This window comes from Scyliorhinus canicula, chromosome 14 (genome assembly GCF_902713615.1).
Source record: "Scyliorhinus canicula chromosome 14, sScyCan1.1, whole genome shotgun sequence".
NCBI lineage: Eukaryota > Metazoa > Chordata > Chondrichthyes > Carcharhiniformes > Scyliorhinidae > Scyliorhinus > Scyliorhinus canicula.
In genome coordinates, this window is record NC_052159.1 from 45,277,468 (window position 1) to 45,302,348 (window position 24,881).

The 24,881-nt window shown below is 43.6% G+C and overlaps 1 protein-coding gene across 2 annotated transcripts in view; it reads left to right on the plus strand.

Annotated features, from left to right (window-relative positions):
* Positions 1-361: 361 nt before the first annotated feature.
* ubl3a (ubiquitin-like 3a) overlaps positions 362-24,881 on the plus strand; it is a 95,787-nt gene continuing 71,267 nt past the window's right edge. Inside the window, exon 1 of one of the 2 annotated variants that reach the window (XM_038817764.1) lies at positions 362-514. In XM_038817764.1, coding sequence (XP_038673692.1) covers positions 482-514 — 33 coding nt within the window. In that variant the 5' untranslated portion in view covers positions 362-481. Of the gene's footprint in view, positions 515-1,155; positions 1,778-24,881 lie in introns of those variants that run through there. The other variant, XM_038817765.1, reaches the window with a different exon arrangement.

Below are 24,881 nucleotides of genomic sequence, written 5' to 3' on the forward strand. Positions count from 1 at the left end.
TTGACGGACAAAAAGACACATTGAACAACAGTTCTCTGGGAATAATCACGATTATGGTGATGATTGTGGGGGTCTGCAGTCAGGGCCAACAGCTGGATTTTATTGGTACTTTTCACATTCACCCTTACATTGAGCGGGGATTGGCTTCCTGACCCAACTATACTGAAATGATTTGCATGGTGGCAACAACAATATGCATAAAATAGTGACGAATCCCAGAGACTGACGCGTTAGCCAACCAGAGCTATTCAATGCAAATGTACAGTAGTTACTGCAGTTGGCACAAAGCCAAAACATTTAATTTGAATGTCTAAAGTGTTTCCACGTATTCCACAGCATTGCTTTAAAGTTGTAACGTCAGTAGAGGTAGCTCAGTTCGTCAGTAATATTTAAATGTTCGCCTGTTTTGGGAGGCTGGTTAACGGGGGTGACTAGGGACTTGGTTTCACTTAACATCAGAACACCGAGGAGCCTGCAGGACATGGCAGCCGATGGTTCAGATCGCTTCCAGCAGGTACACTGGGTTTAGAACCTGCAGATTAAAAGCGGCGTTACTCAGCCACTGGTCTTGTTTGCCAAGCTGGCAGGGCCTGGTGGTGACACACAGTAAGGTGCAACACGCTAATGTTTCTTATGTATTAACTCGTAATTGTTACAACGAAGAAGGAGGCCATTCGGCCCATCGTGTTTGTCCTTGCCCACCGATTGAACATTTCACCCGGTGCCATTCTCCTGCCTTCGCCCTGTAACCCTCGCACATTGTTTCTTTCCAAATAATCATCTAATTCCCTCTTGAATGCCCCGGTTGAACCTGCTTCCACCGCACTGTCAGGCAGTGCATCCTCTTAATTAATAGAAACAGACGTAATTCGTTGATGTAAGGGACACAAGACACAGCATAAAATCAGTGCCATTATTGGTCCTTTAAAGCCCACGCACATGCGCAGAGCAGGGGGGTCTAACGTGTAAATGATGTCGGGAGCGCTGCGCCAATACGTTCTGAATGCTGCATGGCGTTCGCGCTGCCCTGTGGGAGTTGTAGTCATATCCGCCCCGCCATTTCCGTGCGGCGGGACAGAAGCCGTGGCCAGCGTGGACCGCAATTCCCAATGTGCGCCTGTGCAGGCCAGACCGGAAACGACGCAAGGCCCCGTCGCCCTGCGATCAGCCTTCTCCCCGTGCGCCATATTGGGTTTGAGAGAGAAAAATGACAGGACGGACGGCTGGGCTGGGATCGTCCTGAAGAGCAACCAGAATGAGAACTTAGTTAAGCTGTCTTTCCGGAATATGAAAGGGACAACGTAGCGTTTCTGATTGTGTCTGTATTTAAAGGGTTGACTCAGCTGTGAGCCGTCTGCTTTGAAGGATATTTCTGTTTGGTCTTCGCCCTGCCCCCCCTTCCTCTGTCTCTCTTTAACTTACGGTGGAAGCAAGTTTGTGCTCGGCTCGGTCTGCAGTTCATTCAATTCGCACGTTTTAAAACTTGACGGCTCTCCGCTTCTCCACGCGGGCACCTCGCCGCCTGTCCCCCGGCCCTTCTTGCCTTTCACTGTGAATTGAGCTGCCACATACAGCAAGGTTGCGATTGTCTGAAGACTGAACTGGCTCCGAGTTTCTATTTGTTTATTTTTCCGTCCCTTTCGGGATTGAATTCCGCCCCGTTGTTGCGAAGGAGCTTGGAAACTGAGCGGAGGGAGCTGCGAATATCCCTGGCAGTGGTTGTCAAATAGATAGACGGATACAATTAAAGATGTCAAGCTGTATACCGGCGGACATGGTAAGAAACACAACACGGGTTATATATTCTTCAGACTGTCAGTTGCACCGAGTTCTTTAACCGAGCAGCCCTCACATCTCACCTCCTCAAAAGTGGAGGCATTGCAAAACGACAAGGCAGCTAGTAAATGGTGGTCGCAAAGGAAATGTCTCCGTTATATTGTGGGAGTATGAGAAAGATTTAACTGAAATGAGTTCGTTGTAGCTTCAGTTATGACCATTGTTATTTTTTCAACAGCTAGCTTAATCCAAAGTTAACCGTATATTTATGTTAAAGGGACAGTAAACAGGGAGTCCCGGGTACACATTTTCTGGTATTTTGTTTTTGATGGTGTCGGATAATAATCAGTGAGGGGTTGTATTTATAATGTATTCTTAATACACAAATAGATTTTATGTACGTACGGTATTGGGTGGCTCCTGCTATGTTTGTTTCATTACGCCAGTGTTGAAGTAAAATGTAACAGAACCGGTTTTTCTGTGCTCGCCTTTTGATACATAAATTCAATGTATTTTTTCAACCATAACAAGTGTGTTTGTTTCATGCACCATTGCAGTGACATTGCAGGTGCCCCCGTACAATAGTAATCCACTGATTAAAAGATAAAGAATTAAAACATGGAGTTTATTTTTATGCTGGAGCAATATTTTGAAAACAAAGTTAAAATGTTTAACACAGTTCTGGAAAAACAAATTACTAAGAGTAGTTTCTGAATAATATCTAGCTGCAGACAGAATCAGTCTGCATTGGCTTCATGTGATGTTTTTTTTTAGGAAATTAAATAAAGATGTAGAACTCTAAACATTTAACTTTATAAAACAATACCTACAAGTAATTTAGGTGATGGTAATAACTGCCATCATTTTTCATTGAATATTAATTAATAATTCTCAATCATTTGGTAGTACAAAACTTGAATATTGCTGAAAAAAGACCTGTCAAAGCTTTTCACCCTGCACTAATCAGGACACTTCACAAGAATACCAATATATGGCAAAAACAGCAATTTATACTTATGAGAAGAGTGTGCTGATTAGTTGCCAAGTGGGCTTAGATTGGTAGAGCCATTGCCAGGGGGATGTACCAGTTGATGCTGACTGACAGAGCATGTACACACATTGCACTTGTTTCAGCTGAACAAAATACATGACAGCCATTCGCTGACTCGTTCCTTAGTTCAATGTCTTGACCAATCAGGTCAAGCTGCTTGGTTTAAACTTCAAACAATGCTTGGCCAATAATGGTCAGACTTGGAGCAGGCTCGAAGGGCCAAATGGCCTGTCCACCTATTTTCAATGTTTTTTTTATGTCCGTCACCATCAACTGGTGCATTCTTCTGGCATCGCCTCTACCAATCAGTCCAATTGCCAACTAATCAACATTCTCTACCTGTACAGTATAAATTATTGTTTTTCCCTTGTATTGATATTTAGCAATACTCTAGTAACTCTCTTTCCAAACTGCTTCCTTTGCTTTATAGTGTTTTTCACAGCTATCTAATCAATCAATATGCTATCCATAACAATGCACTAACAGGAATAAATGCTATGTACAAAGCCTCAGTAATACACATTTGCGCATGTTTACTGGAATGGTTAATTTCATTTTACAACAATAAAATAACCTTTAAACTCTTGACTAGTTACTTGTGAATAGTGCAGTAGGGAAAGATCTAGTGAGCAATGTAGATAAGGGAAGATGTCTTTGAAGAAGCACAAGTAATAATTTGGCAACGGTCACTACTTTTGCATTGAAATGCATGGTGCATCTTTTTGTTTGAGAAAATTGCGAAATGTATACTAGCACTTTAGTAACAATGTTGCATGTAATTTGTGCCAACCTTTGATGTGTTTGGGTGTGATTTAACACTGCTATAAGTTAAACTATTTGCTGACAAGTTAGTGCAGATTTCTAACATCCATGTTACAGGACAGGTATTTTTCATTACATAAGTGAATGAGTTATTATCTTGGTATGGAAGCATTTAATAATTTAAATTATTAAAAATAATTTAATAGCCATTCTCATTGCAAGTGGTTTGTCCTTTTGTTACTGATGAAAATGCAACCCGTGGCATTTGTAAGAAATGGCTAAAGAGGGTAACAAACTAAAAATGTTATGTTTTTGAAGAGACTACATACGATTTGAAAAATTGATTGACATAAAAAACATAGAAAATTGTGTGAGAAGTGATCATGTATGTTATGTTTATATTTCCTATAGAAAAAACTTGCATTTGAATAGTGTCTTTCAATATCTCAGGATGGCACAAATGCTTTACAGCCAATTGAGTACTTTTTGATGTGTCATAATTTTTGTGATATAGGAAACACAGCAGGCAATTTGTATGTAGCAAGATCTCATAAACAGAATTGCAATAATCTGTTTCAGTTATGCTGATTATGCAATTAGATATTGGCCAGCACACCATGGTTGACAATTTGATCTTCAAAATAGTGCCTCGATTGTTTTTAGGTTAACCTAAGAGGGCAGACAGGTCCTCGGTTTACGTAAAAATCAGCACCTCCGGTGGTAGAGTGCACACTCAGTATGTACTGAAGTGTGAACCTAGATATTATGTGTTCAAGTCTCTGGAGGCTTGAACTGCTAACCTTTTGACTCGGGCAAGCGTGTTACAAGGGTTTCAAGGACGATATCTGGTATTTCTACAGTACTGTGCTGTTCTCATGGATGAAAAAAGTGGCTGTTTTACTTGCAGGGTGGCTTATACAGCAGCGAGATGCACATTAAAATAATTGCAGGTTTTTCAAGTTACTGTTTGTAACCATTTGCCAAGAGACATGACACAAAAAAATCAATTCTGTTTCAGTGGTATTATAGAACAGTACAGCACAGAACAGGCACTTCGGCCCTTGATGTTGTGCCGAGCAATGATCACCCTACAAGCCAACGTATACATCCTATTCCAGTAACCCAACAACACCCCCATTAACCTTATTTTTTAGGACACTAAGGGCAATTTAGCATGGCCAATCCACCTAACCCGCACATCTTTGGACTGTGGGAGGAAACCGGAGCACCCGGAGGAAACCCACGCACACACGGGGAGGACGTGCAGACTCGGCACAGACAGTGACCCAGCCGGGAATTGAACCTGGGACCCTGGAGCTGTGAAGCATTTATGCTAACCACCATGCTACTGTGCTGCCCCTTATGAAGAACTTTTCAATTGTAAAGGCAGTGAAATAGAGTTTGTGTTTGATTTATGAGGTCTGAAAATTTCTTACCAACCTTGTTTAATATACAAATTTATTATTGATACTTTTTGATTTACTTAGATAATTCTTAAAGTTCCTTGACACAGTGTGGGGACTGGGATGAGAGCGAGAAAGATTTGCCAATGGCAAAATGCCTTTCAATAAGGCAGCAGAGAACTTGGTATGAATTTGAACATTGTTCTTTAGGAGCTTAGGTTGAATACAGCCTGTAGACAAGAGATTCAACTGTCTTTCTGATTTCTGTGATGATTCTGTCTTAATTAAGACAGGGGAATTGGGGTTTTGCTGTGTACTTTGTACTGAGCTGACACTAATATTATGCCTCTAGACCAGACCTAATGGTTGATCTTTGAGGCCTTTCCCTTTATAGCACTGGCAATTGGAAAACTTGCTGTTCTTGATATGAGGATAAGGCTAAGCTGGTACAGCTTACATGTACATGTACATGGTTACATGTACAGAGGAGGGAAGAATTCAGTAGTAAATGGAAAATCAGCCTTTATGTCCGTTGGGAAGGAAATCTGCCATCCTTACCTCCATATGACTCGAGCCACAGTGTGGTTGACTCTTGGCTGTCTCTGAAATGGCCCAGCAATCTGCTCACTTCAAGGGCAAATAGGGATAGGCAATAAATACTGGCCTTGTCAGCAATGTCCAAATCCATGAAAGAAAAAAGAAAAAAATTGTGACAAAATATTCAGAATATGGCTTCAACCGAGATGGGATGGTGGAATTTTTTTTAAGGTCTACTAAGTATACCAATTGGATGTGGTGGAAATTTATTGGAACTCCTCTGTGCTCACATATTTATCTTGTAAAGTAGTGTCAACTACTTTTTGAAGATTGGAAATATTGTTTGCATCTCATCCTATTTATGTTTCCGTTACTTTGTTACAATTACTCAGTGAATGACCGATAACTTAAATTTCAGGGTCTTCTGTATAATGGGCATTTAACATGTTCTGGGAGTGTATTTAAATCAATAACTTACATGGGTGACATGATAAAGTAACATATTTATTTCTCTGATCTTGATTTTGCCTTTGTGGATTGTGTCACTTGGAATCCCATACTACGAGGCTGAATTTGTAATTGAAGTGCAATCTAATTTCAAGTGCAGCACTGCAGGAGAGCTATATCATTGGGTTGCCAAATTTTAGATGAGATATCAAACCAAACTTGAAGTGTATATTAAAGATAGCACGGCCATTTGAAGAGCAAGGATTTTCCAGTCTGTTGGCCATCATTCATGACCTTTACAGAATTTACAGTGCAGAAGGAGGCCATTCAGCCCATTGAGTCTGCACCGGCCCTTGAAAAGAGCACACTAACCAAGCACACACCTCTACCCTATCACAGTAACCCCATCTGACCTTTTTGGACACTCAGGGCAATTTAGCATGGCCAATCCCCCTAACCACATCTTTGGACCTTAATGAATGGCGGGGCAGGCTCGAGGGGCCGAATCTGTATGTTGGTACCATTTTCCCCTCAATTGAAATTACTAAAAACAAATAGGATTGTGTGCTGTACACAAAATTGCTCTGTTTTCCTACATAAGTAGTCATGTTTCAGAGTTAATTAATTGTGTTAGACCTTTAAAATATTTCAGGAGAAACAAGTGCATGTTTTTTTTTATCTTACAGCCTTGATTATATCTGAAGTGCTTTCATGACGAACACTTTACTATCTTACTTTCTGACTATTTGGCATTTTATTTTACTAGTATTCCATCAAGCTGTTGTTGTAATGAAAGAAGGTTCACTGGTAAAGTAAATGTTTTATTCTATTACTAGACAGGGGAACAATATGCTTACGTGTGCACAATATAGATGGACACATTGCGACCTGGGGCTATTTTTAAGTAATTAAGGTTCTTCACCGCTTTTGTAAGCTTTTTGGTTTTGTTGCACGGCCGTGTTTATAGTATTGGCTTTAGTATCAATGCTTAAATATAACCTTGTGGAAACGTGTTTACATACATTAATGCACTTTATTATTATAATTACTTGAGACTCCAGTTAACTCTCCTCTCATTTCCTGCAACCCCTTGAAATCATAATTTGATAGGGCCTTGAAATATTATACACTTGTGCATATTTTCTCTTTCTCACTGCTTCCTTTTATAGACAGTCCACTTTGCAGTACCTTTATTGATTTCTCCACAGTAATAATTGGCATTTCTTTTGCTCATTTTAATGTAGCGAAACAACTCCTGAATACTTCAAAAAGGCTAGGGCTGGACACTTGTTCAGATAGAGGCTTTAAATGGGAGAGACGGTACCACGGTAAAGTACGAGCTGATAATTGTGCCTTTGTTGGGATGATCAATAGCTTGCATCGGTGACATAAAACAACCTATTAGTTTCTCTTGATCATGGTTTTACTTTTATGTACGGTAGACCAGTGTTGAAATCTGGAGACAATATAATGCAACATTAGGATCAAAGAGGTTGCAGGGATGGGATGGAGCTTGACTATGGAGGAATTTGTTTTTTGTCAAACTTTGGAAGAGTGGGGGTGGTAAAGGGCAGTGCCAACAGCATTGATAAACAAATGGAATTTAGTAATTGTGACCTTGGATGAATATACCCTGTTATTTTTACACATCACAAAAAAGACTATCCCTCCATTATGCAGCAACTTTCAATAGTTTGATTAGGTCAGAAAGCCAATGTGTTTTCCTCAATGTAAGCCTTGTGCTGCATTCTCAGGTATCTGCCAGCTGAAACTGAAGCCAGCTCAACTCCACTTTTAATAGTTATTGCAAGATTAAGCTAGGCCAAGGAGAATGGTGCATATAATTTTTTTATTCATTAAACTGCTTCATTGAGTGTTTTGTCAAATTTTAAGCAGAACGATACATTGTGAACATCTGTCCTGTCAGTTTTTGCTTTACTGGAGTGCTGTGTCCATCAAACGGTAGAATTAAGATCTGGTCCAGCTCACTCAAAGATGTATCGCACTGAAGGTGGAGTCAAGTTTATAGCCTTAGCAAGTTCAAGCGATGATTATGTATAAGAAAAATTGTATTTCTAACTTCATTTTTCCTCCTTGGTCTTCATCTCTTTACTCTCCAGAGAGAAGAAGCTTCCAAGCCCCCCTCGTAACCGGTCGCTGGGCTTGTAGCTGAACACACTACTTTTTATTCCTTTCTTCCCCAGAATTCCAACTGAAACTAGCCATTTTACACCTTTTGGAAAGTCATATTGGACCATCAATAAGAGCGTGAAATTGTAAGCTTTTGTTCCTAGCTGATATGATTTGTACTTTCAAAACAATTCCGTTATTTCAGTTTAGTAAATTAGTAAGAATAGAAATAGCTGTACAGAAAATAAATAAAGCAAGAACCAATTTAGCTGCAATTTGTTGAGATCACGCATGAGTCTGAATTCTGCAGATTTTGTTCATCGAAGAGTTCCACACTGCCACCATCTGTAGAATATTCTCCCAAAACAATGGTCTATCAACGCAATTTGTTCAGGAAAATTGCATTGGAATTGAGTTGGGAAGATTAATGCCAAGTTTTTCAGTGAAATCCTCTTGGTGAATAAAATATTGAAGGTCAATGGACACTGACTACTTTGTTGTAAAGCAGTGAAATATTCTTAACTGTATTTTGTGCCTCCTCGAAGAAGTTGGTGTTGAAATGCTTTAGGTTTGGTACCTTCAGCTGTAGGGAGAGTAATTCCTGACTCAAAGATTAAGGGGACATTATTTGGAAAACACTGAAAATGTGATTAGTAGAGGAGCGTTGTTCCTGAAATTCTGTTTCTAAATCTGGCAGTTGTTTTGCACAAAGATGGTGTTAGTCCGATTTCTTTAAGAATGGTGAGTCCAAAGATGGAACACACTCCCACTCTCCCTCGCGGGGAGAGTCCAGACGATCAAAATGAACGTATTGCCCAGGTTCCTCTTCCTGTTTAGATCCATTCCGATCTACATCCCCAAGGCCTTCTTCAAAGCGCTGGACAAACTTATCATGGCGTTCGTATGGGGGGGTAAAAATGCTAGGATCCCAAAGAAGGTCCTACAAAAAACAAAATCCAGGGGGGGGGCTAGCCCTCCCGAATCTACAATTCTACCACTGGGCGGCAACAGCCGAGCGAGTAAGGGGATGGATCCAGGAGCCAGAAGCCGAGTGGGTGCGTGCGGAGGAGGCCTCCTGCATGGGGACCTCCCTCCGGGCCCTCGCCACGGCAGCACTCCCATCCCCACCCAAAAAACAGTCCAGCAGCCCAGTGGTGACAGCCACCCTCCAATCCTGGAACCAACTGCGGCAGCAATTTGGCCTGAACAAAATGTCGGACAAGGCTCCCATCTGCAACAACCATAGGTTCAAACCAGCACTGACTGACGCCACCTTCAAAAGGTGGAGGCAGGACGGGGGGACACTGACAGTCAGGGACCTATACACGGACGACAGGATCGCAACACTGGACGAACTGACAGAGAAATTTCGGCTAGCTGGGGGGAACGAGCTACGGTACCTGCAGCTCAAAAACTTCCTACGAAAGGAGACAAGGACGTACCCACAACCGCCACGACAGACACTACTGGAAGACCTACTGGACGCAAGTAGCCTAGAGAAAGGGAACTGTAGCGACATGTATGACCGACTGGTAGAAAGGGACGACACCGTACTGGACGCAACAAGAAGGAAATGGGAGGACGACCTGGGGATGGAGATAGGGTGGGGACTCTGGAGCGAAGCACTGCATAGGGTCAACTCCACCTCCACGTGCGCAAGGCTCAGCCTGACGCAACTAAAAGTGGTACATAGAGCCCACTTAACGAGAAACCGTATGAGTAGGTTCTTCCCGGAGGTGGAGGACAGATGTGAACGGTGCCAAAGAGGCCTGGCCAACCACGCCCACATGTTCTGGTCTTGCCCCAGACTTGTGGCGTACTGGACAGCCTTCTTCGAGGCTATGTCCAAAGTGGTGGGGGTGAGGGTGGAGCCATGCCCGATAGTGGCGGTCTTCGGGGTTTCAGACCAGCCAGATCTATTCCTGGGGAGGAGGGCGGACGCCCTTGCCTTTGCCTCCCTGATCGCCCGTCGTAGAATCCTGTTTGGCTGGCGGTCAGCAGCACCGCCCAGAGCTGCAGACTGGCTGTCCGACCTCTCGGAATCTCTCCAATTGGAGAAAATCAAATTCGTCATCCGAGGGTCGGACGACGGCTTCCACAGAACGTGGGAGCCATTCATGCAACTGTTCCTGGACCTGTTTGTGGCCAACGTACAAGAGGAAGAATAGTCGGGTGGCCAAGAATCAGGGGAAAATGGACAGGAATTGGGCGAAGGTAGCCGGGGGGTGAGGGCTACGGGTTCGTTACGGGGGTTTGATGGCTAGCTAAGGCTCAAAACCAAACTAAATAAATGCCAATAAACATGTGTCTCGGCCATATTGGGGAATGTAAAATATGTATGCCGGCTAAAGGGGGGAGGCCACAGTTATTATTACGAAGATACTTGCCTGTAAATATATATTTTAATTTTTGCGTGTTCTTTTTTTTTCTCTCTCTCTAACAATTTGTAATTTGTTCAACATTTATAAAAAAAGAATGATGAGTCTGCTGTGTCCTGGCTGAGTATTGCCAGGTTTACTGGAATGCTGGTGGGACAAAGATCAGTGGCAGGTCAAAGATGGGAAGTTCTGCTTATTAGATTAGCTTGCCCAAGTTATGATTTTCTTGCTCATCTCATTGTTTTGTGGATGAGAATAGAATTGCAAAAACATTTAGTTTTTAACTGGTGGTCGACTTCAGTCATGCAGCTCCAGATATTGGAAGGTGGAAAACCTGCTCCCAGATGTATTAGCACAACTTTAACAATATTTCACATTCCTTTCACCTTCAGCACAGATGCTGACAGAGTGGATCGTTGTCATAGAATCATAGACTCAGAATTTACAGTGCAGAAGGAGGCTATTCGACCCACTGGGTCTGCGCCGGCCCTTACAAAGAGCACCCTACTCAAGCCCTTGTATCTACCCTATCCCAGTAACCCCCACTTAACCTTTTTGGACACTAAGAGCACTTTAGCATGGCCACACCACCTAACCCACACATCTTTGAACTGTGGGAGGAAACCAGAGCACCCGAAGGAAACCCACGCGCACACGGGGAGAACGTGCAGACTCCGCACAGACAGTGACCCAGCCGGAATCGAACCTGGGACCCTGGAGCTGTGAAGCAACTGTGCTAGCCACTATGCTACCGTGCTGCCCGTATTGTTTTGAATTTGAGTTAGTTGTCATGTTGTTTGGCATGCTGAACAATGAGGTTCAAGTTAAAAATGTCACCATGCAAATATTTTGATTGATAACTGGGACTTTCCAGCTTGTGTTTTAATATTTTGGTAGTTTCCAGTTTAAAAAAAATTTATGGCTATGCGTGGGTGATAATAAAGAAATTGTCAATTTTTTTTTGATTGGGCCTGTAACCTCCTGGCTCCACAATGCTGGATTTGGGGAGTACCCTATAGATGCACTGGGCAATCCCTTTCGGAAGTTCCCAGATAAAGCTTTACATGGCAATTGACCAGAAGCGCTAACTTCCCCTGGAAAATTGCACTATGCTGGAAACCAACCGACAAAGCAACTTAAATCACTAACTTTGGGTGGTTCTGCCAGTGTTTCGCTAATTGTAACTCTGAAAGAGTTGGAGAAATACAACCACTTCTAACTTCAGTGTAACTATTTTAAGTTCCACGATCGAACCCCGCACGGGACAGCCGGCACTCTGGACACCCCACCATCTCTCTCTCTCTCTCTCTCTCTCTCTCTCTCTCTCTCTGTATTGCACTGCACTGGCCTTCGGGGAGTCTTTCGCTGGAGGCCCCAAGCAGCCCCTGCCATCTGAACAAGGTACACAACGTAAATTCATAGACACCGGCGTCGGGTGAAGGAGGAGTATAGTATTAATCAGGTCAGTCCATAAGAGGGTCACTTAGGAGTCTGGTAACAGCAGGTAAGATGCTGTTTTTGAATCTGTTAGTGCATTTTCTCAGACTTCTGTATCTCCTGCCTGATGAAAGAAGTTGGAAAAGTGAGTAAGCTGGGTGGGAGGGGTCTTTGGTTATGCTGCCCGCTTTCCCAAGGCAGAGGGAGGTGAAGAAAGAGTCAATGGATGGGAGGCGGGTTTGTGTGATAGACTGAGCTGTGTTCATGGCTCTCAAGTTTCTTGCGGTCTTGGGCCAAGCAGTTGCCACACCAGGCTGTGATGCAGCCATAGAGGATGCTTTCTATGGTGCTCTGTAAAAGCTGGTAAGAGTCGTTGTGGACATGCCGAATTTCCTTAGTTGCCTGAGGAAATAAAGGCGCTGTTGTGCTTTCTTTGTGGTAGCATCAACTTGGGTGGACCAGGACAGATTTTTGGTGATGTGCACACCTAAGAATTTGAAGCTGTCAACCATCTCCACCTCAGCCATGTTGATGCAGACAGGGGTGTGTACAGTACTTTGCTTCCTGAAGTCAATGGCCAGTTCTTTAGTTTTGCTGGCATTGAGGGATAGATTGTTGTCGTTACACCACTCCACTAGGTTCTCTATCTCCCTCCTGTGTGCTATACTACAACCAACTGCTGTATAAATAATCAAGTTATTCCTGAACATCAAATTAATCTAATGTTCAGACACAACTTTATTGACGTCTTTACTGTCATCTTGTTACCTGTAACCATGATGATTTTATTTCCGACTTAGTATATCACAAACCTATTTCCAACCAAATCTGATCTTTAAAACTGTTTTTACTGTGAAAGTAGCCTTTGCTTGGATATAGGCCTATTGTTGTCAACACCTGTAGATAGTTTATCCAAATAACCAGTTTATGAGCTTTGTTGGTTAATAGACCACTTCAAAATGGGAGTCAACGCGGTTAAATTGAACCTGTAATGAGCCAACATCCAATTTCTCAGCTCGCCGCTAAGCAGAATTCTTCTGTATAGCTTAGTACAAGTACCGTATCATGCGTTTGCTTGTGTACGTTAGCTTCAATTATACTATTTGTAAACTTGTTTTGAGTCATTGCATCCTTATTGGTCCATGCCTATCATGTGTTGAAGCAAACTGCTGATCTCATCTGAGAAGCATATGACCAAATAACTGCTTGCATAATTTTTAAAACTACATTCCTCTGAAAACTGATCTGTAGGAATTCAGCATGAATCAGAGTACACAGAACATCTGTTGTGAAATAATGATGGCTACTTTTCTGTTTCACCTAAGGACTTTATGGTAAAATAATTGTCTAGGTAAGAAAACCCATCAGTAAAAATGACCATGAAGCTGTCAGATTGTTGTACGAAACCAACTGGTTCACTAAACTCTTGTAAAGAAGTATACTTGCCACCCTTACCCATGAAGTCTTGCCAATATATGATGGCAATCTATACTGTGATTCAACTGCTGACGTGCTTCAACCAGGAAAACTAGTCATAGGCAGTAAATGTCGATCTTAATCTCAACATGTTTTAGTTCAAAGATTTGAGGTGTTGAAAGGGAGTGAGTGAGTTTCCAAATATATGGTAGTTTCTGATGAACAATTCAGATTCTGAGATTTGTGCATTTTCCTCAATCTAACTTTACCCAGCCTCAGTCTGTCTATACCCAAATCCCTTCTGGTCACAAGTCCCCTTGCTGCTGCCAATTCTTGCTCTCTCATCCTGTTCCTTTTAAAGTTGTGCCCTCCAAGGAGATCCTTTTTCCACTATCCATAATATGTATCCTTTCTTCCCCTCCAGCTCTTTCCAGTTCATGCCACATATTAGTTTTTTTTCCCCCACACATTTTGGCAGCAACTCATGGATTTCTTCTTTTCTCCACACCTGTTCTGTTCTGTCCCAGAAACCACTGCCAACTAACCTGTTATTTTGATATATATACATTCTAGGGCAAGGGTGGAATGAAAAATACATAAGCATTTGAGACACCAGAGGAAAATAGACAATTGAAGGTTGAGAACTTTGAAGAGAAGAAAAAAATAGCCTTTTTATGTTTCATGACCACATGTTCAGCAACAGAGCTTATTGATACAAAGTTGTTGGATTCCCATTTTAACTTGGTGACCAGGAAACATTTTTACTGCTTCTCTGACAGCAGCAATGTATATTAGTAATGGTGTTGATGCAATATATTGTGGGAGTATAGCTAGTTCGCTCACAGACTCCCAAAGTCCAGACTGCATTATAACTAAACAATATGGGTAAAAAGGAAAGGAATTGCATTTATACAGTGCCTTTCGCAGCCTCTGGACCCTTTTTATAAAGTGAGTTAACTATTATTGTCCCATATTCTCTTTCTAACATTGGACTCATTTTTCCTGGTAAACCAGCTACATCTGCCACTTCATGCATATACAGACTGTTCATACCATTTACACCCAACAAAATATGTTAGGAAGTGTACTCACTGGACTAATGTAGGAAAGATGGCAGCCAATTTGAACACTGCAAGATCCGAAAAGCAGCAATGTGAAAATGACCTGATAACCAATAGTGCTAAAAGCAGATTAAGGGAAAAACTTTGGCTTGGGCTCCAAGACGATCTCCCTTGTTCTTCAAGTAGTGTCACAGGATCTGCCAAAGACAATTCTTGAGGATTCAAGGCATTCATCCCTTAATAAAATCCTTACTGTTTAACTTTACCTTTTAAACAATGCAGTGGGAGATTGTTTTTCACGTGACATAGATATTGTGCTATTCTGTATGTAGTGGCATCATTGGTGTTCCTATTCTGTAACCAATTATAGAGCAAAATGCCATAGATAGTCTGTGCCTGGGTGGAATGGATGCAGCTGGTTTACAGGAAGATTCAGCGTCAAAGAATATGGGACAATTGTGCGGTTAACTCACTTTCCCAAGAGCTGGGTGCAAAGTAAAATCCAAATAAGGATCAATTTGTTTAATGGCTAGTTGAGCTATAATGAGCGAGGGCACCGGATGGCATCCTTATCACTAGTGCTAGGGGATAGAGTTGAGCATTCGTTATTAGTGGCACACAATGAAGTGTGACAATGCATTGATATTAAATGGCCCAAATGTTCCAGAACTAATTGTTCAAGCTTCCTATCAAAGTCAAGCAAATGAGACATTGAACTTGAGAGCATGGACCAAACCTGTGACCTCTCACCCTGGAAGGACAAGTGCAGCAGATACACCATCTTCGACTTCGCTCCCAAGCCATACAACACACTGACTTGGCCATATATTCTCTCATCATCGCTGGGTCAAAGTACTGGAACTGTCAACCTGACAATGCTCTAGTATCTTCACCACGCAGACTGCAGTGATTCAAGGAGACCGCATCACTTACTACCATCTGAAGGACGACTAGTGATGTGCCAGTAATGGCGCATTTGGTGAATTAATAAAAATAGCTAATTAGATATTTTAAACCACATATTCCCTCATATGATTATAAATAGCCCTATCTTATGCTCATCTCAACCCACTCTGCCTCTAAATTGCTTGTCTGACCTCCAATACTGGTTGAGCTGAAACATCATCAAAGTTAATATGGGTAAGATAGAAGCCATTGAATTTGGTCCTTGCCACAAACCGCTTTCTCTAGCCACTGCCACCATCCCTTTTCCTGGTCATTGACACTGAACCAGACAGGTTGCAATCTTGATGTTATATTTGACCATGTGATGATCTACAGAATACATATCCGCACCTTCTAAGCCCATCTATTTCCTCCCCTGTAACATTACCCAAATCCACCCCTGCCTCAGCTAATTTGTTGTAACATATAGGTGGCAACTTGTTCTTTGGGATTTGTTGAGCATGCTTCAACTTTTCTCCATGTAATTGCTCCTTTCATAAACTTTGTAATACTAATTGAAGCATGTGACATGTCCTTGTAATGTCATGATAACATAGCTTAGCTAAATGACACCTGTCTTGGTTTTTTCTGAAACTCCTGAATGTTTCAGAATGTGTATACTTTTTAAAAAAAAAAAAGTTTTGTTTTATATTTGATTTAGACTGCAATCTTTAGGATTTTCATTAGAATGGCTCCATGGATGAAATTCTACATAAGTCAATATTTCCCAGGGTTTGTTAAGGAGCAGGGGATAAGGAGGGAAGTATTCCAATCCCAGAGGTTTTGATTTACAACCGATCTGGTGTGATGTTCACTTGTGATTTATTTTCAGGATATTGGTGCTGTAATATGACTTCATTCTGCTTTTATGACTTTCCATTTGAGCAAGTTTATTAAGTGAGTTCTAACAAAATAAAGTAGTTGCTAGGTAGATTTGAAGGAAAATTAAATTTACATTATTTAAGCGGATTTATTGTTTTTTGATAACCTGAAGTAGGAAATTCATGCTAATCAAATTTTTAATATTACATTTTTAAATAAGTGCTGCTTCAACATAATTCAACGGGGATGGGGAGTGGGCCTAGACAGGGCCCTTTCAGAGGGTCGCTGCAGACTCAATGGGCCGACCGGCCTCCTTCTGCATTGTAGGAATTCTATGGTTTTAATTCTAACTAATTAACAATGAAATTATAGCTAATTTCTTATGGCATGAGTTGTGTAACCAGTGTGAGATAGCTGCCATTCTAGTCGGCTAATGGAATGTACCTAAAATAAACACGCAGGTTTACGAAGATGGTGAGGAAAACCTGATTGACTAGATCCTCTACAGAGAGAGGCAAGGACCTAATGTAATATAAGCGGCCTACAACCAAAATCAACTTGACATTTTTACTTTTAGTGACTTTTAATTTAATTTGAATTTTTTAGAAAAGTATAGAGAAATATTTGTTTGAAGTAATTTAACCTAAACCAAGCATAAGCAATTCAACTGATTTATATAGCACCTCTCACTACTTCAGGGTGTCTCGAGGTGTTTTACAATCCGTTAAATACTATTGAAGCATAGTCGCTCATAATGTAATGAACCAATTTGTATACAGCAAGTTCTCATAAACAGTAATGAAATGAAACAGCAGATCATCTGTTTCAGGTGTTTGTTGAAGGATAAATATTGGCCAGGATGCAATGAGAACTGCCCCATTCTTTTAGTGCAGCAAAATCTTTTACATCCATCTAAGAGAGTTCCAGCCTTCATGTTCCCCAAACTCGTGCTATGTTTTTGAAGGCTTGTCTCTAGTTACTTGAGTTTATCAGCCTATCATTTGTCACTCAAAGCAAGGATGAGTAAACCCAATGCTAAACAGCCTAAGAGGTGTGACTAACTTCTGGAACAAAGTTTCCAGGTAACTTTCCCGATCCCTGATGCATTACAGTGCCTGAAGCTTGGATTCCAGCTCAGCAACTCAAAGCCAAAGTTTCTCCAGCTGGGGACACTTAATTGCAGAGGTGGTTGTCTGTCACACTGGTGTCTACCAACTCCCATGCTACAGCTGTAACAGATCACCTGCACTGCCATCTTTATTGTCATGTTTAGCTGATTCGGTTTCAAATTTAGAAATATCACTGATCATTTGTAGTATATTATGGAGTTTAACTTGTTATGCTAATAAATTTAATAGAATGCTTCTGTCTCCCCAGTACCAGTTTGAACTTCTTCCCCAGTTTAGAGAAAAAAAAATAAACCTAGCAACTAATCACCTACCTGTGGATTTAATTAATGCCTCCAGGCTGTAGCATTCAGGTATTGCTGTTTCAAGGTCTCTCTTGGACCACTCCATTTTTTTTGTCAGACCAGAAGACTACCTCCTCCCTCAATGTGCCAGATTCCCTCATTTAACAAATTCCTAGAGTTAAGCACTCCTGTCTCAATGTACTTACTTCCATCCTTATGCTATTTAATTTATGCATTGTGCATCTGAAAAGCCTCCTGTATTTATATTAGCTGAAATTCTAGAGACCGATTCTAATTTGTACCTCCTCATACTAAACCTGACTTGGAAATAGTAGGAACATAGAGTGTGAGACAACCTCGTCTGTCAGTAGGTGGGAGTGTTATGCAGTCAACTCTTTTGTTAATTTCTGCAACTTTATTTATTTTCCCTTTATTCATTTGGACATGCCAATAATTAGAGAATGTGGTATGATGTGAATGTCTAACTTTTTTTTTGCAAATTTTGATTGATAACTCATCAATATGCTGTTCACTTAATGCATTAATACAGACCTAATGGTTTTACAATGATCAAAATAGTTGTCAATGGCTAGTATAATTCAAAATTGGGCCCTGTAAGTACGTCCTGAGATTGTGAAGGGGCTGATATAAATGCAAGTTTCTTATTTAAGTATTATTGTGGTGCCACCTCCGGAAGATCAGCTTGAAGTGGTGTCCTTCAAATTGCATTGCACGCTTAAGTTCTCGGGAGCCTGCTTCTCGGCTGCAGCATATTTTTGCAATCTAAGTACTGTATATATAAATCAGAGGGAATTTGAACTGCAGTGCAGTTACATTTTGTGAAAAAGAATAATGTAGAGCCAAAGAACAACTTAACTACTAGAATTAAATGAATAGTGACTTTTTTTCATAGCCCGATCTTGGATCCTATTGAGATGTAACTATAATGATATACTTGATTTGTTCATGATGAAGCCATTACATTTGTATCATCAATGTATTAAGGGATTAAGGGACCAGGATATTTATCAGTTTATAATCAAAGTTTTCAAAAATAAACTTTGCAGATTCACATTATAGCACTTACTCTAATTGTTGCCATGCCCAGATGAGCAAAGGAGAAAATAAATGTGAAAAATTTGTAGAAATGAATAAAACACTTGATGTGTGAAGATTCGAGCTACTATCTTTATAAGTTTTATATAGGATAGTCAGCATTTATTGCCTGTCTGGTCAGCCATATAATGCATTTTATTGCCTAATTAAAGATGGTGGGTCTGATTCCCATGACATCCAGATTATTTTATTACAGCTTTCTTACTGGAGCAATATTTTCAAGCAGCTGTTATTTCAGTTGCAAGGATTTGTGATTAATCTGATACAGAGCCATAGTATATTCATTAGGTGCAAATTATGAAACTTTTCAGTCTTCAGGTAGACTAGCATGGGGCAAGGGTTAAAAATTCAGCCGTGTGTTCCAGTAATTAAGCACAGAGCTTGATATAACTGAGATATTGTGAGATTAGCATTTGAAATCAAATTTAGGTATAAAGAAGAAATATACTTTGTTAATTGGATAAATTTGAATACAGTATTTCCTGCTATAGTTAGTATTTCCAGAGTGAATTAGCTCTGTTGCATTTTATCTGTTAGCTTTGTTAAAGTGTATATTTCATGGTTCAAAATTCCCTTGTTTATAAGGGCTGCGAGAAGGTGAAGTTAAGGTAGATGGCTGAATGGTGACGGAGGGTCGAAGGGCCAAATGATCTATTCCACATGTTACTTATGTTCTTAAAGGCATGCAGATAAACTAAAAGGAACATGTGCATCCCAAAGGAGGTGGTGATTTCCCCCTCCTCTTCCCCTTCACCCTGCCCTCAAATCCTCAAATTAACTTTGTAACTGGCTTCAGTTAACTAGTTTGAGCAGTGTGCGGGTAGGTCCATGGGGAGGAAATAATTGAAATTGCTAGTGTTGTAGATCAACTTGTGTTTCGAAGCAGGTAATATGTGGGTGTGTGTGTGTGCATGTGTTCCCGTGGAGGCATTAAAATACATATGTTTAAGTATTCCATTGACGTAGCATCTTTCATGTAGAAAAACGTCCCTAGGCGTTTTACAAAAGCATAATCAGGCAAAAGCGGTATAATCTTTACAATCCTAGTTTATTTGAGACCGAAAGTGATCATTAACAAAGCATAAGACTAATTTTGTGGTTTTGTTGCTGAGCTTATTTAAAAATCTGCAGGTTAGCAAAAATACCTAATTTGTATGCTGATGTATTTTTTCTTTGCTTTGATATATAGTCCATGGATTCCTTCTCATTCAGTTATTGATTTGGTTTCTGCATGGCTCTTGCTGTTCTGCATTGCATCTGTGGTGAAATCACATTGACAGGAAGCTAAAGATCAATTTAATATGCCATTAAAAAGCTGGTAGCACTGTAATGGTATTGTTCATTTGCAGATGTAATGATTTTTGCACTGCTTGAACTGGATAATGGAAGGTGCAGAGCTATGATCTCGTACGTTGAACGTATCTTCTGATTTCAACTTCAACTGTACACGTCAGCAACGAGCTTTGGTTTGATGTGTTTTGGGTGAGGCTTGAGTTTCAATGACTTAATTTTTTTTTAAAATTTAAAGTACCCAATTCATTTTTTCCAATTAAGGGGCAATTTATCGCGGCCAATCCACCTAGCCTACACATCTTTGGGTTGTCGGGGCGAAACACATGCGAACACTGGGAGAATGTGCCAACTCCGCACGGACTGTGACCCAGAGCCGGGATCAAACCTGGGACCTCGGCGCTGTGAGGCACAGGGCTACCCCTCTGCGCCACCGTACTGCCCTATGACTTTTTTTAATAAATGTTTTTTATTGAGTTTTCATATTTTATATATGACAAATTACAAATTATTAGAGGGAAAAAAAAAAGAAAACACAAAAATTTAACATGAATATTTACAGGTAAGCATCTTCATAACAACAATTGTGGCCGCCCCCTTTAGCCAGCATACATATTTTACATTCCCCAATATGCCGAGGCACATGTTTATAGGCATTTATTTATAGTTTGGTTTTGGGCCTTGGCTTGCCATCAAACCCCCATAACGAGCCCGTAACCCCCCCTCCCCCCGGCTACCTTCCCCCGATTCCTGTCCATTTTCCCCTGATTCTTGGCCACCCGACTATTCTTCCTCTTGTACGTTGGCCACAAACAGGTCCCGGAACAGTTGCATGAATGGCTCCCACGTTCTGTGGAAGCCGTCGTCCGACCCTCGGGTGGCGAATTTGATTTTCTCCATTTGGAGAGATTCCGAGAGGTCGGACAGCCAGTCTGCAGCTCTGGGCGGTGCTGCTGACCGCCAGCCAAACAGGATTCTACGGCGGGCGATCAGGGAGGCAAAGGCAAGGGTGTCCGCCCTCCTCCCCAGGAATAGATCTGGCTGGTCTGAAACCCCGAAGACCGCCACTATCGGGCATGGCTCCACCCTCACCCCCACCACTTTGGACATAGCCTTGAAGAAGGCTGTCCAGTATTCCACAAGTCTGGGGCAAGACCAGAACATGTGGGCGTGGTTGGCCGGGCCTCTTTGGCACCGCTCACATCTGTCCTCCACCTCCGGGAAGAACCTACTCATACGGTTTCTCGTTAAGTGGGCTCTATGTACCACTTTTAGTTGCGTCAGGCTGAGCCTTGTGCACGTGGAGGTGGAGTTGACCCTATGCAGTGCTTCGCTCCAGAGTCCCCACCCTATCTCCATCCCCTACTGCCCTATGACTTAATCTTAAATGTACATTCAATTATGGATTGTATTCCTGACTTCCGGTGGCGGCGATGTCCGAGTGAGCCGCACATTCGGCGGGCTCTCACTCCGGCGGGGCTTAACATCTGATTCCCCGCGATAGCAGGACCACGGGGGCGGCAAAAAGGCTGCCGGGAACAGAAGAGGAGAGCGGGCTGCAGCAGATGAAAGTGTGGGAGGCCAGCAGATGAGGAGGAAGGAGAGAGAGAGAAACGGAGACGAGGAGGAAGCTGACCTGAAGGGCAAGATGGCGGACCCACGGACCTTCCTTCCTCCAGGACAAAGAAAAAAAGTTTGGAGTTGCTGAGGAGGGACACCCTGGACCCACTTCAGATGCCCAGGAGGTAAAATTTAAGGAGCTGGGCGAAGGAAGGCGGCAGCGAAGGTGCTGAGGAGCGGGTTGCGGCACATGGAACAGCGGGATTCCAGAAGGCAGAAGAAGAAGGAGAAAAAGGGACAGTGACAAGGACCTGAAGAAAATTACCTGGGACCTAAGATGGCGGACACACGGACCCCGGACTCAGCAATCCAGCTGGCACTGGATAACATGCTCCAGGTAATGAAGTCCAGTTTTGAAGTGCTGAAGCGGGACAGCTTGGCAGAAAGCGGTGGATCAGCTGAACCAGAGGCTGGACGCCCAGGATGTTAAAGTTAAGGAGCTGGGAGAGGCGGTGGAGGAGCAGGCGGATGCGCAAATGGTTGCAGCGCTAGAAGTGGACGGCCTGAAAGAGCGGCAGAGAAGACTGCTGGACAGAGTGGAGGAGCTGGAGAATAGAGTCCGCAGGAACAATCTGAGGATGGTCGGCCTCCCTGAGGGAGCTGATGCTGCAGCGTTTGTAGCAGACCTGCTGAAGCAGCTGATGGGGGCCGAAGCCTTTCCGCGACCGCTGGAGCTGGAGGGGGCATACAGTGTGCAGGCAAGGCAGGGGCGGCCGGGCGGACCCCCCCGCCCGATGGTGATTAGGTTCCACAGGTTTGTGGACAAGGAGCGGGTGCTGCAGTGGGCAAAGAGCGCAAGGAGCAGCACGTGGAACAACAGTGTTCTCCGCATTTATCAGGACCTAAGTCAGATGGTGGCTCGGCGGCGAGCAGCCTTTAAGAATGTCAAGGAGGTGCTGTTCAAGAACCACGTGAAGTTTGGTCTGCTGTTCCCAGCTCGGCTATGGGTCACGCACCAGGGTCAACACCACTACTTCTCCGAGCCCGAAGAAGCGATGGATTTTGTGAGGGACCTGGAGCTGGTCCCGAAAGGAGGCCCCAAGGGCGCAAGTTAGGGCCCAAGGATTTCTGTGGGAAGGAACGCCGAATGTGCCTGGATTGCTGCTCAACGGTTTGCTGGGCCAAAGGGGCCAAGCGGAACATTTGAGACTCTTTCCTTTGTTCATGGTCATTTATGTGCTTTTTCTCTTTTTTCTGTGTTTTTTTTTCTCTTTTTTTTTTCCTGTTTGGGCTGGTTTGTGCTTTTTGTGCAGCTCGCGGAAGACACTGGAGCCGGCTTGCCCCAGTGGGTGGGGAGGAGGATGGGGAAACAAGGGGAATGGGACAGGAAGGCGCCGGAGTGTTGAGTCACCGGGCTAGCAGATTGGCTAGTCAAGGAAGTCAGATGGGGGGGAAAGTTACAGCCAGTAGATGGCAGGGGTGGGGGTATCGGGGGATGGGGTTAGGGGAGGGGGGGGGGGGTTGTTCTGCTGACGGGAGAGGGACTTGAAATAGGCACTGGAAAGGAGGTCGAAGGTGGAGGCAGCCAAAGGGCGGGCCAGGAATGGCGCGAAGCACAGGTCAGGGGCCGGCCCGAGAAAGGCTATGGCTGACCGGGGGGGTGGGATGTGCCCCCCGACCAGGCTGATCACCTGGAACGTCAAGGGACTGAATGGGCCGGTTAAGAGGGCGCGGGTGTTCGCGCACTTGCGGGCCCTGAGGGCGGACGTAATTATGTTGCAGGAGACACATCTGAAAGTGTCAGACCAGACCAGGCTAAGGAAGGGCTGGATTAGCCAGGTCTTCCACTCGGACTTGGACTCGAAGTCCAGAGGGGTGGCAATCATGATCAACAAGCGCGTGCAATTTGAGGCAGAGGGCATATCCGCAGACAGGGGGGGCAGATACCTGATGGTACGGGGCAGACTGGAGGGGAGAAGAGTGGTGCTGGTGAATATATATGCCCCGAACTGGGATGACGTGGACTTTATTAAAAGAGTGCTGGGGAAGATCCCGGACTTGGATTCTCGCAGGCTAATAATGGGAGGGGACTTTAACATGGTCCTTGACCCGGCTTTGGATCGGTCGTATCCCAGAACGGGTAGACTCTCAGCAATGGCAAGGGAGCTGAAATGGTTTATGGAGCAAATGGGGGCAGTGGACCCCTGGAGAGAGGGACAGCCAACAGGAAGGGGCTACTCGTTTTACTCTAACGTCCATAAAGTATATTCCAGGATAGATTTCTTTGTACTAAGCAGGGACTGTAGGGGGGAGGTAAAGAACACGGAATACTCAGCAATTACCATTTCAGACCATGCCCTGCATTGGGTGGACCTGCAGTTCGGGGGAGCGAGCTCTGAACGCCCGCAATGGAGGCTAGATGTGGGACTGCTGTCGGAGGAGGGGATCTGCGAGAGGCTTCGGAAATGTATAAAAAATTACCTGCAGGTGAATGACACTGGGGAGGTCTCAGCGGCGACCGTGTGGGAGGCGCTAAAGGCAGTAGTGCGGGGGGAGCTGATTTCAATTGGGGCCCACAGAGCCAAGGCAGACCGGGCAGAGATGGATAGATTGGTCAGGGAAATGGGTCGGATAGATGAAGAGCATGCGGAGTCCCCGGGAGAGGTTTTACTCAGGGAGAGGCAGAGACTACAGGCAGAACTGGGGGCACTATCCACGAGCAGGGCCGTGGAACAGCTTAGGAAGGCGAGGGGAGTGGTGTACGAGCATGGGGAAAAGGCTAGCAGACTGTTAGCGCAGCAACTCGGGAGGAGGGAGGCGGCCAGGGAAATAAGTAGAGTGAGGGACGAGGGGGGGCGCAAAGTGGAGGATCCGGCAGAATTGAATAGGGTATTCCGGGACTTCTATCGTAAGCTGTACACTTCGGAGCCGCCGGAAGAACCGGAGGGGATGAAAAGGTTTCTGGACGGGTTAACATTCCCAACAGTTGGGGGGGGGGGGGGCGAGTGGAAGAGCTGGGGGCCCCGATTAGAGTAGAGGAGGTATTGGGGGGCCTAAAGGCCATGCAGTCGCGGAAGTCCCCGGGGCCGGATGGATACCCAGTAGAGTTTTATAGGAAGTTCTCTGAGCTGGTGGGCCCGGTCTTGGCGAGGGTTTTCAATGAGGCAAGGGACAGAGGGACCCTGCCGCCGACAATGTCACAAGCCACCATATCTCTGATATTGAAGCGGGGTAAAGACCCGGAGGTGTGCGGGTCCTACAGGCCAATCTCCCTGATTAATGTAGACGCCAAGCTCCTGGCAAAGGTACTGGCGGGTAGAATGGAGGACTGTGTACCGG